Source organism: Uranotaenia lowii, chromosome 1, assembly GCF_029784155.1.
Source record: "Uranotaenia lowii strain MFRU-FL chromosome 1, ASM2978415v1, whole genome shotgun sequence".
Classification (NCBI taxonomy): domain Eukaryota; kingdom Metazoa; phylum Arthropoda; class Insecta; order Diptera; family Culicidae; genus Uranotaenia; species Uranotaenia lowii.
The window spans coordinates 4,056,550-4,075,256 of record NC_073691.1 but is presented as its reverse complement, the minus strand read 5'-3'; the positions used below and the strand labels follow the sequence as shown (position 1 = coordinate 4,075,256).

Below are 18,707 nucleotides of genomic sequence, written 5' to 3'. Positions count from 1 at the left end.
TCTTTCCCAACGGAAGGCCAAATCAAACAAACAATCAGCAGCAGTAGCCTTAACAATCTGCGCTTCTTAAGCCAATCCGTCTTTTTCCACCGAAAGACCAATTCACAACAAACAATCAGCAGCAGCAGCCTTTTTCCAGGGGCCGAATCAGAAACAGTTTTGTTCGTAGCAACAGCTTGAAAAATCGGCGCTCCTTGTGCCAATCCGTTTTTTTTTAACCGAAGGCCGAATAAGAAACAAATTTTTCGTAACAGCAGCCTTGAAAATCTGCGCACTCTGTCCTTATTCTACCAACCACGCCGCCATTGTCATGGTTTTACGATTATTTTGAATCTCAATTCAGAGATTCACTCAGACACGTCTGTCACTCAAAAGAATAAATAGATCAATGAATGATTTATTTTGCCAAGTGTTGATAAAATAACAAACGTTGCCATAGAAATTTAGTTTATTTGATATATCCTCAGTGTCGCTGAATACAACTAATATTTTACTTTATTTTTATAAAATTTGATTTTTTTCTGCATGTCCTTCATCACATCTCTAGAATTAGTCAGAAGCCATTGGAGATGAAAAACATTGCATGATAACACTGTTGACAAATGGTAAAGATTAAGAAACCAGTGGATATATAGATATGATATTTTGTAAGGCGATCAGAACCTCGAGCGTATTATTGTGAAAAAAAAACACAAACCTTCTGGATCTGTTTGTAGAAAACTTGGCTGTGTCAATATTACTTCGCTTACAATACCAGTCCGGGTGCCCCCAGCAGCATGAAGTCCGGCACACATGAAGTCCGCTTCTCTTGTTTAACAGTAAATCCAGTAACTATTTAGTACGGATTTAAAAAAAATATATAAACATTTGGAATTTAGATGGTAAAATGGGTAGAAAGGTTTTTGGTTTATTTTCGAAGCGTTTGTCGGAATTCCAAAAACAAATCAAAATAACTTTCAACATCAGTTTTTTTTTTTAATTTCAATCGCGGGTGATTGTTTTCTGTCCACCACTGTAAGTCAACATACCGTTACTGAACCTATCAGTTTGAATAAAAATGACAAGAAATAACATTTGTTCCAGAGAACAGTTAAGATCACTGCTCTTATCCACATGGAGCCGACAGCCTTTGCTAGTTTCTTCGTCATAATCGTGATAACGGTTGTAGTCGCTGACAAACAGTGTGATGTACGTATTAGTGAGCTGCAAAATCTTCAACAGGCCCTCAAAAGCATTGAACAAACAATTTATACCAAAGTGGATGAACGACACGACGATTCCGAGTGCCGAAAAGCACTTAAGCAAGTCAACATGCGACTGAAGCTTTTGTCGCAACGTTACAAACTTATGAACAAAGGATATGTGGCTGAGAAGGAGCAACAAGCGATGGTTGAAGATTATAAGAAGCAACTAGGCGTCCTGCAGACTGAAATGGCAAAGCTTCAAAGTCAACTAGATAGCGAAAACAGTGGAATGGTTGAAAGTTTGAAGGGAGTTCTTGATCAACTAACCAATGAAGCGACTACGCTAAGGTCCAAACTATCATCAATCCAACTGAAGCTTGACGCTGCTAAAAAAGAACTATGCATCAGTTACTTGACCAGCAAAAATCTGGATAAAGCTATCCATCACATGCTGTCAATGAAGTCCCGTCATCTGATGGACATGATCCAACTGAAGTACGACGAACGAAAAACCTCAAACATCATTACCCTGATCCTGTTCATCGATGCCTATCCGGATCTGGATGATCGGGCTGAAGCATTTTTGCGACTGCTCAACGAAATAATCCTGGATCCGAACATTGGCGATACGGATTTTGTGCTTCTGGAGAGCAAAGTTCTCCGAATGTTAGACTCTGTCAAAAATGGATCTCCAATCACTGACGAAAAAGCCAAACAGTTAAACGAAAAGTTAAGATTCTTCACTTCATTGTCATACAACTCTTTCCAAACGTGGGCCAACAATCTGACTACCGGAATTCCTTCCGAGTTGAAAATTCATTTTGAAATGCTTCACCCAAAACAGGTCCTTCATTTAGAAACCATCATCCACTACAGATTCCTGGAGGAAAATGATAGTTTGGTTAATTTCGACCGAATGAGAAATTTCATCGAGCTTTTAGGAATGAGCCACGGTATCAACAAATACAAGGGAGCGGAATTTTTGCTGGCACGTAAAATTTCTTACACATTAATGTCGATTATGTCGATCGCCATGGACGACAGTTTTCCAACGCCAGCAGACACTACAAAAGCTATACTGTCTAAACTTCCAAAGAGTATTCAAAACGTAGCAAAATGTACAAATGCGGTGGAAATTGTTCAGGAAAATAGCGGGCGATGCATTCAAATCACCAATTTGAAAACGCCACAATTCAAAGATCCCGCCAACACGAATCATATTGGTCATTTCGATAGAACTGTCGTCACTTCTCAACTGGCCGCTTGTACTGTGTTTCAAATCATTCCAACTCCTGACAAAAAATTCTTTGAATTGACAACCACGGACGGTATCAAACTTTCAGCAATTGATTCATTTACACCGGGAATTGTTTCCTACACAAGCTATGTGGGAGTCATCCAGAAACCCTTTCCGGGGCATAAATCCCAAATCGATTCCGGATGGTTGATCGAGCCCAATTATGCCAATGAAACGGTAAAAGTGACCTCCGAGTTCAATTTGTATCGACACCAACGGACGAGGGACTACCTTATTTCGGAAAATATCGAAAGCTCTCCGACGGTTGTGCTGCAACGATACGGATATTCTCAACTTGTTCACGAGAATCGAGTGAGTCTATCCGATTGGATTTTAAGGTGCTCTAATAAGACATAAGCAGATTTCTTCACATTGTTTCAAAATAGATGCATACTTAAGGTTGCCGAAATATTTTCATCACCTATCCGGGCCGGACCATGTAGGGAAATTTTATTGTAAAAAATCGAGCAAAATCCGGGCAAAATTGGTGACCAAAAATGGTTTCGATCAGTAAATGACAGATCATTTAATCAATGTTTTTATCGATACTGGTCGAACCAATGTTCAAATTAAAATTTAATAAAAAAAAATATGTGTAAAGAAATCAAAATAGTTTTTGTTCTTCTTTAAAACATATTTAGCTTTGAAACAATTGATTTAAAAAAAATAATCCCAAAGTTCTCTTCTGTGAATAGAATTATAGAAGAAATTATAAATTTTAAGTACTGACAGAAAGTATTTATCGGTCAAGGAGTAACGAGCTTTAGCGATTTGTTTCTTTTGAAAAACTTATTGAAAAAATGTTATGAATAACCCCTACCAAACGGCCAACATGTTTTCAAAATAACTTTTTTTTTAAAAATGAAACAATAGAATATTTTTCATGAAATTTGAATGCATCGGTTCACTTTTGTTCATCAATTTTGCTGCCTTCAGTTCCTTTTAAAAACATTATTTTTTGAAAAAATTCATGAATTTTCCTATTATTTCTATACATTTTCTGAAGCACATATTAAAACAGAGCTGAGTCTATGCTTTTTTATTTCAATGGAGTCCGACCACTCGCAGGGCTCGTTTACATTTATTCGTTGAGAAACTCTCCCAAAAGATACAATTTAATGATGGCCAAGTGGGTTTTTGTGTTTTACTTGGTCTTTGGACAAGGAATTACCATACAGACAAATTTCTTAAAAACTAGGTTATTCTACTTATGTCTAGTTTAAATTTACGTTTACACACATTAAAATCAAACAGATGGTACACTACATTGAAAAGTTAACAGCATTTGTCGATTGGGTGGTTTCGACCATACGCAGTACGGTGGTAAGGTATTCAAAGAAACTGGCGTTGTCGGAGTGTCCTCGTGGATACGTATAAATTGACACGCTGGAGCATGTAAGAAGAGTCCACACGATGAGTCAGGGTGTAAAAAATAAAAGTTTGCTGAAGTTCGGTACGACGTTTTTTAAGCGTGGCCAGATTTACAAGGGCGCATCTTTGTTCGTAAGACGGAAGACGAAGCGGTTCAGTCCAGGGAAGGCGTCGTAAACGTTGAACTCGTTCAAGGTGGTAACACTGTGTGCTCTGAAGAAAGCCCATATCTGAGCAGCGTATTCCATAATGCTTCGTACTGATGCGCAGTGAACAGCTTTCAACGTATAGATGTCATCAAAATTCTCGGTATTTCGACGCAGAAATCCTAATACAGAAAAACCTTTTGCGGAAGTAATTGCAATATGTTCAGCAAATGTGAGCCTGTTATCAATCTTCACTCCGAGATCTAATATGGACTTCACGTTTTCCAAATAACTTTCAGATAGGCGGTAGTCAAAATTGACGATGTTTCGTGAGCGAGTAAAATTCACTACCTTGCATTTTTTTTGCATTAGCCTGCAAAAAGCCCGTTCAAACGGCACCAGCTTTCAAGCCTAGCGATATCAGCTTGCAGTGCCATACAATCTATACTACTATGAATCCTCCTAAAAAGCTTCAGATCGTCAGCATAAAAGAGTCTGTCGGAGTTTTTCACATAGATCATTTACAAATGTAATGAAAAGTAGCGGTCCGAGGTGGCTTCCTTGGGGTACTCCTGACGGGGTTTCGAATATGATCGTGATCTTTTTATTTTCGTGAAAGCGCAGCGATTTGTGAGATACAACTTAATCCACTCGAGCGACCAAGTTTCTAAAACCAAGTCGGTCCAACTTTCTGATAAGTAAATCGTACGGGACTCGATCGAAATCTTTTGCAAAATCGATATAAATCGAGTCCGCTTGACAACCTTTTTTCAGGCTAATGCTGATTGAGCACATCAAGTTGCAAAGCTGCCAAGTGGGTTTAAAAAAAATAAAAAAACAAATCGTATGCGTTTCATTTCAAACTCGTAGTATTTTTAAGCCTTTAATTTCCTTTAAATGTGCTTGCAATTTAATTTTTTTTTTTTGGAGCAAAAAAAATGCGCTTTCACTTCGAGCGGAATGGCAGTAAACGCGGAAAAAATATTCCGCCGTGAAAATCGGGGGCATTGAAATAAAACCAATGTTAAAGGGTTTTGAACACGTAAATCAGTTCAAAAATAATCTTTCAATCATTCCGTATGTATTCCACCTAGTTTCGCAACCATGAAATGCAGTTTAGTCGAGATTTTGAAGAATATAAGTATTTCCATTTTAACGCTCACAAGAGGTGTAGGTAAATGCACCTTAAGAATGGAGTGCAAAAGTGTGAACTTCAAAGAACGCACATTAGCGCCTGCGCGTTTTGTGTGTAAGATGGCGTCGACGCGTTTCTGAATCGAAGCAAGCGCTGAACGAAGACATAATTAGAAGGAGAACCAAATGAGGCAATTTCGATTACCTTCTCACTTTCTTGTTAATTCTTTTTTAAAGTCAGCGAGATTATACAGGGACCGGCAATTGAAGTGCTACATTACTTCAACAGTAATTCTTTCGTTGCGCACGAAACAGTATTGAACCACCCCTGGTCGCTTTGTTTACATTAAGTCTTAGCTATCATTGGATGTAAGTGTTACTTTTGTAATCAGGTGTTATCCGGAAAAATGGCTCTTGAACAGAAACGTGGCTCTTAAACTGAAACATGGCGAAGATCTTCAAGAAGCACCTTAAGAGAAATCCTCATCGTAGTGCAACTAAATTGGCAGAGGATCTCAACATATCGGATCGAAGTCTCCGTCGGATCCTGAAAGATAAACTTCAGACCAAGCCCAACAAGATCCAAAAGGTTCAAGACCTTACGGTGAAATAGAAACAAGAACGGGTAAAAAGAGCGAAGGCGCTGCTGAAGAGGGCCGTAGAAGGAAGTTTCAAGGATATCGAGAAACTCTTCATCGTACAGCAGTTCGTGAATTAGCAGAACGACAGAGTTTGGTTGCCAGACAGATCACGAAGCCATTCCGACTTGCTGACGGCCACCCGGCGACAGAAACCAGCATCGGTGATGGTTTGGGCCGGAATCACCCGTGATGGCCGGACTCCGCTGGTTTTTGTCCCTCAAGGAGTGAAGATCAACCAAAATACATTTCGGGAACTACAGTTCTATAGAATGTCGTCGAACCGTGGGCACGTCGACATTTTGTTTACAAGGATTGGGTTTTCCAACAGGACTCGGCGCCGGCTCACAAAGCGAAGAAAACCCAACTTTGGATTGCGCAACATTTTCCAGGGTTCATTTCGAGCTCCGAGTGGCCGGCGAGTTCGCCAGACCTGAACCCTATGGACTTCGCTGTTTGGAGTATGTTGAAGGCCGAAGTCTGCTCTAAGAAACATGAACACTCAGAGGAAATCTTATTATAAATTTCATAAGATACATCTTATGAACCACTTTTTTGCGTCCAAACTAAATTTTCATAAGAGTCTTATGAAATTCTTTCAATTTTCGTACGATGTTCTTATGAAAAATAGAAGAAACGGCATTGTGAAAAAATGATGAACACATTCATTCATAGCATCAGTTTTTTTCATCATCTTACAGTACGAAGCAATCGCCAGTTCATAGTTATTATAGTTTTCCTTCAATGTTAAATGTTATTGTTATCTCCGGAATGGTAAGTTCGATTTGATGTTTTTGGTGTGAACGTTGAATATATTAGTAAACTAAAATACATTATTTGTTTACTTTTCAGCAAGCTGATCGGCAAAAAACGAAAGGTCGAAGATTAAGATGCGGCAAAAAAAAACTTTGATGGAGCCGTCTGTTGATGTACTGCTGATGGTGACCATGGAGGATTTAATTTTAAACAAATTTGTGAATGTTTTCAGCATGAAATATTGAGAATTTTTCTTATTACAAAGTTATTTACTGTTTCCATAAGAATCTCTTATGAAAAGCAACAACCTCTCATTGAAGTAGGCGTTCATCTTCAGAATTTATTCGCGTCATAAGACAATCTTATGAATTTCATTAATTTTTCTTATGGCGCCACTTCATAAGAGAATCTTATGGCATACATAATAGTATTTTTCTGAGTGAAGGTGTGGAGGTCCTGAAGCGACATCTCGTGGCAGCCTGGGATAAAATACCACAAGAACACCTGCGGGCCTCATACGAAGCGTTCCTCGACCGTCTGCGGCGAGTGGTTAAACTCAAGGGCGAACATGTCGAACTTTGCTAGTGAATTTTGAAAAAGTAATTTGTTTTCAAGAGAAATTGAATGAATTCTAAATAAAAAGTTGTTGTTTTGATCAATTTATATGTTTATTTCAATGTAGCACTTCAATTGCCGGACCCTGTATAATCATTTGAAGCAACTAAAACAATTTTTTCCCCATACCAAAGCTGTTTAAATTGCATTGATTAGTTGAACGTGCTCAAAGAACGCTTTATTGAATGAGAATCTTACTGTTATGCTAAAAAGTTTAGAGTTATAAACTATGAAAAAATGCTGCCTTTGTAGAGAAAAAAGACCTATTTGAAAGATTTTCTGTATTGAATCGATGAATTCAAATTGAGAGTTACGTTTGATTTTTTTTTACAGAGTTGAGTCAGTGAACTTTGTAAAAGTATTCCATAAAAAAGCGGGACATTTTAAGGAAAAAAGCGGGACGGCGGGACATTCAACAAAAATACGGGACTTATGGTATAGATTCGCCCGCGGTGTGTAGGTACGAGAGTGGTCTGTTGCGCTAGCGATAGATAACGACCAGCTCATTACATGTGCCTATGCTCGTACAGGTGTTATGTAATATCAGATCCTATCGGCTTGTCTGAAATTTTGGCGACATCACACTAGCGCCAAATAAGAGTTAACGGGTTGAGGTTCAACATCTAGTTTGAATATTTTTGACGCACACTCGTGCTCCAGTGCAATGTACATTACCGTAAACAATATACAAACAATCATGGTGGAAATGTACTGGCGCTGTATGTTCAAAGTTTTTTAAAAAAAAAGCTTGAATGCAAAGTTGCAATGGTCGAGAAGAAAGCTGCAAAGCTTGGATCCCATCTCGCAGAGCGGCAGCAAAGGTAAAAATAAAGAAAAAAAATCTGATAGTTTAGATCTTTTTGTGCTTTTTGTATCTAAAGGATGATACGGTCAAAATTTGGTCAATATCAACTTGACATATTTCTTTCAATTTTGCATATAAAAAACCTGAACACCCCTCATTGTGAAGGTGTGTGTGTGTAGAATGTTGCTCCTATTTTGATTTTGGAATTCACTCTTCAGTTGTCGAAATGCCGTCCAAGGAAGAAGAGCAGCGTATCAAAATTTGGCTCGCGCATCGCGAAAATACGAGCTACTCGCACGCAAAGCTGGCAAAATCGCTAAAAGTTGCCAAATCAACTGTTACAAATTTAATTAAAATGTTTGGGAAACGTTTATCGACAGCCAGGAAGTCTGGATCGGGGGGAAATCGAAAACCGGAAGCCGCTGAGACGACAAAGAGAGTTGCCGGTAGTTTCAAGCGAAACCCTAACCTCTCTCTCCGAGATGCCGCAAATAAGCTGGGTATCGTCTACAACCGTGCATCGAGCCTAAAACGAGCCGGACTATCGACTTACAAGAAGGTAGTGACTCCAAATCGCGATGATAAACAAAATACGACGGCCAAAGCGCGATCCCAGAGGCTGTACACGACGATGCTGAATAATTTGCAGAGTCCAGAAAATAGCCGAAACTGCAAAAAATATCAACATTTTGAAAATCTGGACCCTTTGCTCTGAAAGTCTCATTATAAGTACGCCACTACCTGGACAGGTTGTTCATTTATAATTTTTATCCAAAGTTGCTCAGCTTTTATCGTGTGTCAATTCCAAAATTTATTCTTAACAAAAAACAACCGCGGAACTGCGGATTGGTGAATAACTTTTAATACCTATTGAAAATAATTAAGTCTGTTCCTTTGTTTCTTTCCATTAAATTTCGCTAAAATTTGTTTGACTTCATGTGGATTTTGGACGCATCGTTGAAACCTTGTTCTCTTTAAAGACTTCATGAGTGTTTCCTTGAAAAATAAAGAAAGAAAAATAGTTTAATGCTCGTGAATACAATTAAAAGTTTGAGAGAAGAAGTGTTTTTTTTATAGTTGTTAAACAGTTAGATACGTAAGAAGTTTGGAAGTACTTATGTTTTTACATGGTTTTTTTCTGCATCATTTTTTCTATAGTTTCATGAGACTTTATACATTCTACACGCTTTTGAGCTACTTTTTTATATTACATTTTAATAATTCGATCCAATGCATGGATTGGTTCAAAGTTTTATGTGGAGATCATCAGATTCTCTAAAGGATATTTTAAAGTTTTTTTTTCCTCTGTTATTGTTCTGCTTTTTCCCAATACATAATCCATCTCACGTTGGATTCGAGCTATTGTTCCTTAAGAACATCTATCAGTATATGGTCCATTTGCTTACCTTTGTTTCATTGACAAAACCGGAGTCCAGATTCCTCTAGCAGTTTCCAACTTTTGATTGAACTATTCGATCTAATTTTCCCTTTCTCTTATCACATTGATTGATGACAATATAAAAATAACTACAATACATAACACGATTTTCAGCAATAGATTTCTTCTGTTTTTTGTTTTCTTTTAATGACCTACACTCTCTGACTTTCTTTGAAAGCCTTCCCCTGCACGTGCATCGCCGACTACTTAGTTTAAGTCGTAAATTGTCACCCACAAACCACCAATCGTTTGCGGTGGTTGTTTACAATTTTTGTTTGTACCTACATTCATTCGTACTGTGCTTTGGTTTTGTTTTCGTTTAGGTATATGGTTTTTGGTATTCAAATCGCGGGCCGCTTGCTGCGATTACACCGCTTTGCGGTTTCGTTCCGTTTCATTTTTTTCTGCTCCCTGTGTTTGAACGCGTAAGCGTTTAAAATTTATCATGCCTGTTTATGTTCATTATTGTAACACCTTTGAAGTGTTGTCTCTCTGTCTCGAAATAAAAGGTGTGATTCACTCAATTTATATAAGTAGCAGAATTTAAATTAACATTCTAATTGCATCCGTTTCCGATTTCGTTTGGGCGTGTACTTTTTTCACTAATTTTGAGCACGTCCTTCAACTTTCTTTGGCGTTTCTTTTTTTTCATAGTTTGGACCCATTATTGTTATTTTTTGTGAAAATTAAATCCGGAATTGCTGAACTAACGAAATCTAATCAAAGGAAAAACTTAATTCGAGCTATTATCGATAAAGGGAAATGAATAATTATGATTAACTTATGCTTCTCAGTACCGCAGATAAAACGCGTATGTGAATTCATAAGTCTGATTAGGCGAAAATGAGAAACTTTCTTCACACTTCAGCAAAAAAGAAATACGAAACTCGATGCTCGAAACAAATGTTACAGTAACAAAAATAAAACAAAAATACCGACTTCACGTGTTTTTCCATGCTATTACATTAAGCCGTTTTAGGTGGGCGTGTAATTTCTCCCAAGTTTTTTCTCGCTCTCGTTCTTCCTCTGCATACTTTGACATTGTGCCACCGTTATTACTTTATTCAAACTTTTTGTGCGCTTTCTTCATACGACGACAAGTTGTTTTACTTACTTTCACTCGTTAACTTAGCTTTGACAAAGCTGCCAAAACTGTTTTTCGTTTTCCGTATCTTGGAATTATCTCCCCCGATGGGAGGGAAAATGTGTGCTGCTTGTTTTTGAAATGAACTTTTCCCTTAATCCTCTACGGGGGGAAAACAAGCTTTATGCAAAAAACATTCTCCTTTTCAAAGTAGCGTTTTGCCGTGAAATCAGTTTTCGAAAACATTCGCTCACCTTTTTACTCAGAAGGGTGATCCATTTTGTACGATTTTTTTTTCAAAAGATTTTTTCAAATAATTTTAACTTGCTCCATTCCTAAATTTTCTTTAAAAGCTCATCAAACTTGATTCATGTTTTATGGATTTGTCAAAATTGTCAAAATTGTCAAAATTGTCGAAATTGTCAAAATTGTCAAAATTGTCAAAATTGTCAAAATTGTCAAAATTGTCAAAATTGTCACAATTGTCACAATTGTCAAAATTGTCAAAATTGTCAAAATTGTCAAAACTGTCAAAATTGTCAAAATTGTCAAAATTGTCAAAATTGTCAAAATTGTCAAAATTGTCAAAATTGTCAAAATTGTTAAAATTGTCAAAATTGTCAAAATTGTCAAAATTGTCAAAATTGTCAAAATTGTCAAAATTGTCAAAATTGTCAAAATTGTCAAAATTGTCAAAATTGTCAAAATTGTCAAAATTGTCAAAATTGTCAAAATTGTCAAAATTGTCAAAATTGTCAAAATTGTCAAAATTGTCAAAATTGTCAAAATTGGCAAAATTGTCAAAATTGTCAAAATTGTCAAAATTGGCAAAATTGTCAAAATTGTCAAAATTGTCAAAATTGTCAAAACTGTATAAATTGTCAAAATTGTCAAAATTGTCAAAATTGTCGAAATTGTCAAAATTGTCAAAATTGTCAAAATTGTCAAAATTGTCAAAATTGTCAAAATTGTCAAAATTGTCAAAATTGTCAAAATTGTCAAAATTGTCAAAATTGTCAAAATTGTCAAAATTGTCAAAATTGTCAAAATTGTCAAAATTGTCAAAAAAATTTAAAAATTGACATAATTGTCCAAATTGTTAAAAATGTCAAAAACTTCAAAAATTGTCAAAAATGTCAAAATTCTCTAAACTGTCAAAATTCTATCTAACCCCAGCAGCCATAAACATTTTTAATTGTTAGATCTTCCAAAATATTGTTGATATTGAAATTTGACATTTTATTACCCTGTCAGTAAAAAATTGCTGTTCGACCCGAAGAAGGACATTGATCGGACCGAAATCGGTCCGAAAACTGTTTCGAATCTGATTCGTCATTCCGTCTGATTATAAAAAAGGAAGTTACAACTGACATACGATCGAATCGTGTTGCCAATCAATGAAAGTTTCTGATTTAGTGTACCAGATGTCATTTGGATAGTCTTTCCATGGCTCGTGAGAAGACGCTGGTCCAGGTTCTAATTTCAAAACCTCAGTTTAGGCCATCAATGAAGCTCTCGGATGAAGCATTCTGCAAACATGTTTACATTACCGTTTACAGGGACGAAAATCAAACCAATTTGGAGCAAGTATACTATCCTACTCGGGAGGTTTTGGAAGCTTTGCCTTTTTCAACGAATATCTGTCTGAAAATTATGATGATCTAAATTTATATTAATTGAAAGCGATTTCCATTCTTTTCCAAATGTCTAAACTAAATGTTTTAAAAATTTATTTTGAGTGGCTCATATTCAGACACAATCAAACGCCCAAGCAAGTTCGTCCCTATGAGATCCTTGTGGGAAACTAAATTTTGAAGATTATTATCGTTTGCTGAGGCTTCACCCAGGAGGACTGTCGCTTGCTAATGGATATTAGCATAAGCTCCTGACCGAAGTCAACCCTCCCTCCATTTAATCAACCACTTTAGTAGGGTAAACAACAAGAGGACATTTTTGTGCGAAGAGTGGTCCGTTTTAGAAGTCATTTCTAAATTTCCACGTAGGTTATGGAAACTGACAGAAGTCTCAAGAAAACTGGTGTCCAAAAATTAAAATTTTCAATTACGATTTAATCCCGGTTTCTAGCAGTCATTTGATATCTAGTCGAAAAGTCGATTTAAAAACATTTTTAGACTTTTGAAAATGTCAACCGACTCTTGATTTGAACATAATTTCAAATTTTAATCCATTTCAATTTCCACCGGGAAAAATAATCGCGGCCAAATCCAAGCAAGCCACCAGTTTTAAATACCACCAGCCAGAATTCAAAAGTCAAAATCACCGTAAGGCTACTAGATTTCCCAAATGATAAATAAAGAGAAGCTTAATTCGTTCAGTTTTGCAGTCACTTCGTGTCGTGGCCTCCACGTCACGTGGCTCAATAGTTGCCCTAGATGGCGTCGCGAAAAACCGCAGCGCGTTGCTTCGCGGAAAGTTTTTCCATTTGGAATTCATTTCCGTCCTGTCTTTGGCGAGTTTGCCTTAAGCCTCAAGTTGCAGCTGGGCATCCGGGAAGGGGTATTTTGTGATTTGCGAAGATTTCCAGTCATGAAAGTGGAACCTCCTTCCAACCGCTTTTTTTTTCGAAGACGACGGGTTAATAACGTCGTAGATTATCGGTATTATATTCATTTTGAACCCTAGATTTCTTTCTAAAACGAATATTTTGCTTTAAGTTGGAGAAAAGACATCGTCCATTATCGCGCTATGAACGGTCAAAGCTTTTTGTGAGAAGAACTTCGGCCTACTTGGATGATCACACAACTTAGGTATTCAGGAATGAACTCCAAAAATGCCAAAGTAGAAAACTTTAACTATTCCACCAATTTTAAAGCTTTCAGAAATTGTTCAAATTTCAACAATTATGACAATATTGACAATTTTGACAATTTTGACAATTTTGAAAATTATAACATTTTTGACAATTTGACAATTTTGACAATTTTGACAGTTTTGACAATTTTGACAATTTTGACAATTTTGACAATTTTGACAATTTTGACAATTTTGACAATTTTGACAATTTTGACAATTTTGACAATTTTGACAATTTTGACAATTTTAACAATTTTGACAATTTTGACAATTTTGACAATTTTGACAATTTTGACAATTTTGACAATTTTGACAACTTTGACAATTTTGACAATTTTGACAATTTCGACAAATTTGTCAAATTTGATGATTTTGGCACCCCTCTGATTTGAGGGTCTCAATTAAAAACTCAAAAAAACAGAGGAAATATCAAAATTCTTTCGCCTAAAAATTGGATCACCGTTCCTCATCTCAATGCAATATTTCAACTAATTTGGCACATATCATTGTAAGAATTCGCTAACAAAAGTGAAACTATTACTATCATTTTCGTCTATCTACCTTTCCTTATCTCACTGAAACTACCATCCAGTTGTTCGAGCAGTTGTCCGTAGTCACGTTTAAAACGTTCAAAAAAAGACCACAGCTCATACCAGCACATCACCTTTGGGGTCATCAACGGCGGCGGCAACGACCACCACCTTCAACGACCCCTAGATATCGTCGTGGAAGCTAACGCGATCCCTCGACTTGGTCGAACTACGTGCCGAACTTCCACTATAGGTTCTGTTGAACCGTTGCTTCTGTTCCAGATCGATCGACCTTCTCGGTCCACCAACACTAGCACTGTACGGACCGGAACCATGTCCAATACTCCCGACTGGGGTGTGCTGTTGTTGGGCTTGAAGAGCAGCTGAAGCCGGGCAAGAGGTGTCCTCGTAACCGCTGTCCCGCTTTGAAGAGTAACTCTGGTTGCTACTCCGCCTAGCGGGTGGATTTCGGGTTACGTGGGGTGACGTCGATCGCTGTTTTTGGAGAGAACTTCCGGTCTGGGTGGGTTCTTCCTCGAAATAATCGTCGAAGTTGGTGGAGAACTTCAGTTTTGAGTTTTGGCGCGATAAGTAGTATTCGTAGGTTTTCTCCCGTTGGATCATCTCCTGGATGTCCATGCTACGTTCCCGCTCGAGTCGATCGATGATCTCCATGTCCCGGGAAAGGGTGCTGAGTGAACCCTTGCGGGAAGAGTACTCACTTTCGGATACGGAGATAATGGAAGGGGTGGCCTTGAGGATGCCCGTTGTAGAGTCTTGTTGGGAGAGAGATCCGTAACGGGTCGCAGGCCTTCGTTGGTAGATGTCCGAGTCGGAGTCGAGATCGTTGTTCTGATCGGTGGGTTGGTAGTACGGGGAGGCCGATTTGTGAATCAGCGATTGACGAGAGTTTCGTTCGGCTGGGAGTGACTCGTAGAGGTCCGGGGCCACTACTTCCCTTTCGTTGATGTTGCAATACGTGCTGGAAGTGATGTTCGAGCAGTTCCCAGCTATCGACGAGCAGTAGTCGTCTTCATCGTCGTCTGGAACTGTTCGTTCGAGAGAAGTTCTTCTAGGAATCGAAGGCTGTATAGCTACTCGTTGTTCAACGACGTTCGCAGCGCTAATCCTACTACTAGTGGTAGACCGCAGCGAAGATCGCAACGTATTGTTAGTATCCGACGAAGCTCGACTCCGTACCGATGGAGTCTTGTTGAAGTTGCTGTTTTCGATTCTAATCGGTGGAGGAAGCTGTCTTCGAGGTCGTCCAGTTCCCCCTGTACTTGGTGGTTTGGTGGCCGTCGAAGAAATCGTGCTCTCAGCCAAACTACTTTCGAGTATAGACTGCTGGGTCTTGGTACTTCCACCGGCTGGACTTTTCGAGCGATGATCGATCGTTGGCAGCTGTTTGGGTCGATGTACGAACGTATTCGTCGAAGCTACCGAACTTACCGAGGCAGGCTTCCCAACCTCCTTATCAGAATGAGCCGGTTTAACCGTATTGGAAGAGGATTTCGTTGCACTGGAATTGGTGGACGTACTGAGAATGGAGGCCGCTGGTGGAGCTGTCGGAGTTGGATTGCTGAGGGCTGAATTGTTCGTAGTCGAGAGCGGAGTTTTCATGTCGGAGTTCCCTGACGGAGAGATTCCTCCGTCCAGCGATTGAACTGATTTGGTGCCTGTATTTCTTCGGGATGACAGTCGAAGGTAGCCTCTTAAACGTTCTTTGGCCGGTCTGAAATTATAAGGAAAAAAACAGAAACATATTATCACAAATTCGATCAACGATTTCATAGAAAATTTACTCGACCCAATCTGAACATTTCCCAAGAAATGAATGCAACTGGTTGATAATCTATTAATCGGTATGGGGAAAACCCAAGAAATTCTCGGGGTAAATAGGCACTATCGTTCCGAGCAATCGGCTGTCAATTAACACAACAAGGTTACGGTTTGAGGAGCCCCCTCCCTATCGTCTGCTTGTCTTCTCCTTAATCACAAACTCGATTGAAAAGCAGAGTAAACAGCACTGTCTTGGTCATTTCCGGAAAGAAGGAAAAATAAACGCATCAAACAAGAAAACTACCGCAACTTTGCAATGCAGGTTCTAAAAATAAATGACATCGATGTCGATTATCGTTCGCACACGTGCCCGAGCTCAAGATTCTCTATATCATAGAGAAAAACAACTTTTATAAAACTCAAATCTACTTCAAAACATTAAAACTTTAAATTCTTTGAAATTTTCCTCAATTTTCGATTTGTCTTTCAATGTCATTCTGATAAACATAAAAATAAGTCTAAAGATGTGTAATATCACTTAAATCGGAAAAAATACAATAAAAAAACAAAAATAATAAATCGCGATTGAAGAACTTCAGAAAGAAGGACAGAAAAGAAAGACAAAAAAAAATGAAAAAGAAAACAATGGAAGAAAATGAGACAAAATTAAAAAAAAAAACCAGCGAAAAAGCAAAATTAATAAAAGATTACCAAACTAAGATCAATATAAACAAAATCATAAAACAGGTGAATTTTTCATTCACATTGACAAAATCGTCAAAATTGTCAAAATTTTCAAAATTTCAAAATTGTCAATATTATCAAAATTTTCAAATTAAAAAAAAATCGAAATCGTCAACATTGTCAGAGAAGTCAAAAATGTGAAGAATGTAAAAAATTTAAAAATATTTAAAGAAAATTTAAAAAAACAAAAAAATGTGAAAAATGTAAAACTATATAAACTGATTAAAAATGTTATTGTAAAAAAAGTCGAAAATATAAAAAATGTCAAAAAAATCAAAAATAACAAAAATGTCAAAAACTACAAAATTGTATAAAATTTCGAAATTAACAAAAAATGTCAAAAAAGTCGAAAATGTCAAAAATGTCAAAATATCAAAAATTTCAAACGGTGTTTGAAATGTGGAGATTGTCGAAAATACCAAAAATGTCTTATATGTTAAAAATATTGAAAATGCCAAAAATGTGAAATATGTCAAATTTTTCAAAAATGGCGTAAGAGCCATAATTTTCTAAAATTTCAAAAACGACATAAACGTTAAATCTGTGGAAAAAACACTGTCAAACATTTCAAAAATGTCAAAGTGTCAAAAATGTCAAAAATTAGAAAAATTACAAAAATGTAAAAAAAAGTCAAATATGTCAAAAATGTCAAAAATTTCAAAAATGTCAAAAATGTCAACAATGTCAAAAATGTCAAAAATGTCAAAAATGTCAAAAATGTCAAAAATGTCAAAAATGTCAAAAATGTCAAAAATGTCAACAATGTCAAAAATGTCAAAAATGTCAAAAATGTCAAAAATGTCAAAAATGTCAAAAATGTCAAAAATGTCAAAAATGTCAAAAATGTCAAAAATGTCAAAAATGTCAAAAATGTCAAAAATGTCAAAAATGTCAAAAATGTCAAAAATGTCAAAAATGTCAAAAATGTCAAAAATGTCAAAAATGTCAAAAATGTCAAAAATGTCAAAAATGTCAAAAATGTCAAAAATATCAAAAATGTCAAAAATGTCAAAAATATCAAAAATGTCAAAAATGTCAAAAATATCAAAAATGTCAAAAATGTCAAAAATGTCAAAAATGTCAAAAATGTCAAAAATGTCAAAAATGTCAAAAATGTCAAAAATGTCAAAAATGTCAAAAATGTCAAAAATGTCAAAAATGTCAAAAATGTCAAAAATGTCAAAAATGTCAAAAATGTCAAAAATGTCAAAAATGTCAAAAATGTCAAAAATGTCAAAAATATCAAAAATGTCAAAAATGTCAAAAATGACAAAAATGTCAAAAATGTCAAACACGTCAAAAATGTCAAAAATGTCAAAAATGTCAAAAATGTCAAAAATGTCAAAAATGTCAAAAATGTCAAAAATGTCAAAAATGTCAAAAATGTCAAAAATGTCAAAAATGTCAAAAATGTCAAAAATGTCAAAAATGTCAAAAATGTCAAAAATGTCAAAAATGTCAAAAATGTCAAAAATGTCAAAATTGTCAAAAATGTCAAAAATGTCAAAAATGTCAAAAATGTCAAAAATGTCAAAAATGTCAAAAATGTCAAAAATGTCAAAAATGTCAAAAATGTCAAAAATGTCAAAAATGTCAAAAATGTCAAAAATGTCAAAAATGTCAAAAATGTCAAAAATGTCAAAAATGTCAAAAATGTCAAAAATGTCAAAAATGTCAAAAATGTCAAAAATGTCAAAAATGTCAAAAATGTCAGAAATGTCAAAAATGTCAAAAATGTCAAAAATGTCAAAAATGTCAAAAATGTCAAAAATGTCAAAAATATCAAAAATGTCAAAAATGTCAAAAATGTCAAAAATGTCAAAAATGTCAAAAATGTCAAAAATGTCAAAATTGTCAAAAATGTCAAAAATGTCAAAAATGTCAAAAATGTTAAAAATGTCAAAAATGTCAAAAATGTCAAAAATGACAAAAATGTCAAAAATGTCAAAGATGTCAAAAGTGTCAAAATTGTCAAAATTGTCAAAAATGTCAAAAATGTCAAAAATGTCAAAAATGTCAAAAATGTCAAAAATGTCAAAAATGTCAAAAATGTCAAAAATGTCAAAAATGTCAAAAATGTCAAAAATGTCAAAAATGTCAAAAATGTCAAAAATGTCAAAAATGTCAAAAATGTCAAAAATGTCAAAAATGTCATAAGTGTCAAAAGTGTCAAAAGTGTCAAAAGTGTCAAAAATGTCAAAAATGTCAAAAATGTCAAAAATGTCAAAAATGTCAAAAATGTCAAAAATGTCAAAAATGTCAAAAATGTCAAAAATGTCAAAAAATGTCAAAAATGTTAAAAATGTCAAAAATGTCAAAAATGTCAAAAATGTCAAAAATGTCAAAAATGTCAAAAATGTCAAAAATGT

The 18,707-nt window shown here is 36.0% G+C and overlaps 2 protein-coding genes across 2 annotated transcripts in view; one reads left to right on the top strand and one right to left on the bottom strand.

The window, feature by feature from the left end:
- The first annotated feature begins 1,088 nt into the window (after positions 1-1,088).
- LOC129738476 (uncharacterized) lies at positions 1,089-3,082 on the top strand. The gene has a single exon (XM_055729692.1). It carries the CDS (start codon positions 1,114-1,116, stop codon positions 2,836-2,838), a length of 1,725 nt encoding a protein of 574 aa, XP_055585667.1. The 5' UTR covers positions 1,089-1,113; the 3' UTR covers positions 2,839-3,082.
- A 10,671-nt stretch (positions 3,083-13,753) lies between these two features.
- The window catches only part of LOC129738469 (uncharacterized), a 132,988-nt gene continuing 128,034 nt past the window's right edge, over positions 13,754-18,707 (bottom strand). The window contains exon 7 of the mRNA XM_055729679.1: positions 13,754-15,547. Coding sequence (XP_055585654.1) covers positions 13,996-15,547 — 1,552 coding nt within the window. The 3' untranslated portion in view covers positions 13,754-13,995. The remainder of the gene's footprint in view (positions 15,548-18,707) is intronic.

Coding starts and splice junctions, on each gene's coding strand:
- LOC129738476 (XM_055729692.1), top strand. CDS start 1,114: ATGGAGCCGACAGCCTTTGCTAGTTTCTTCGTCATAATCGTGATAACG.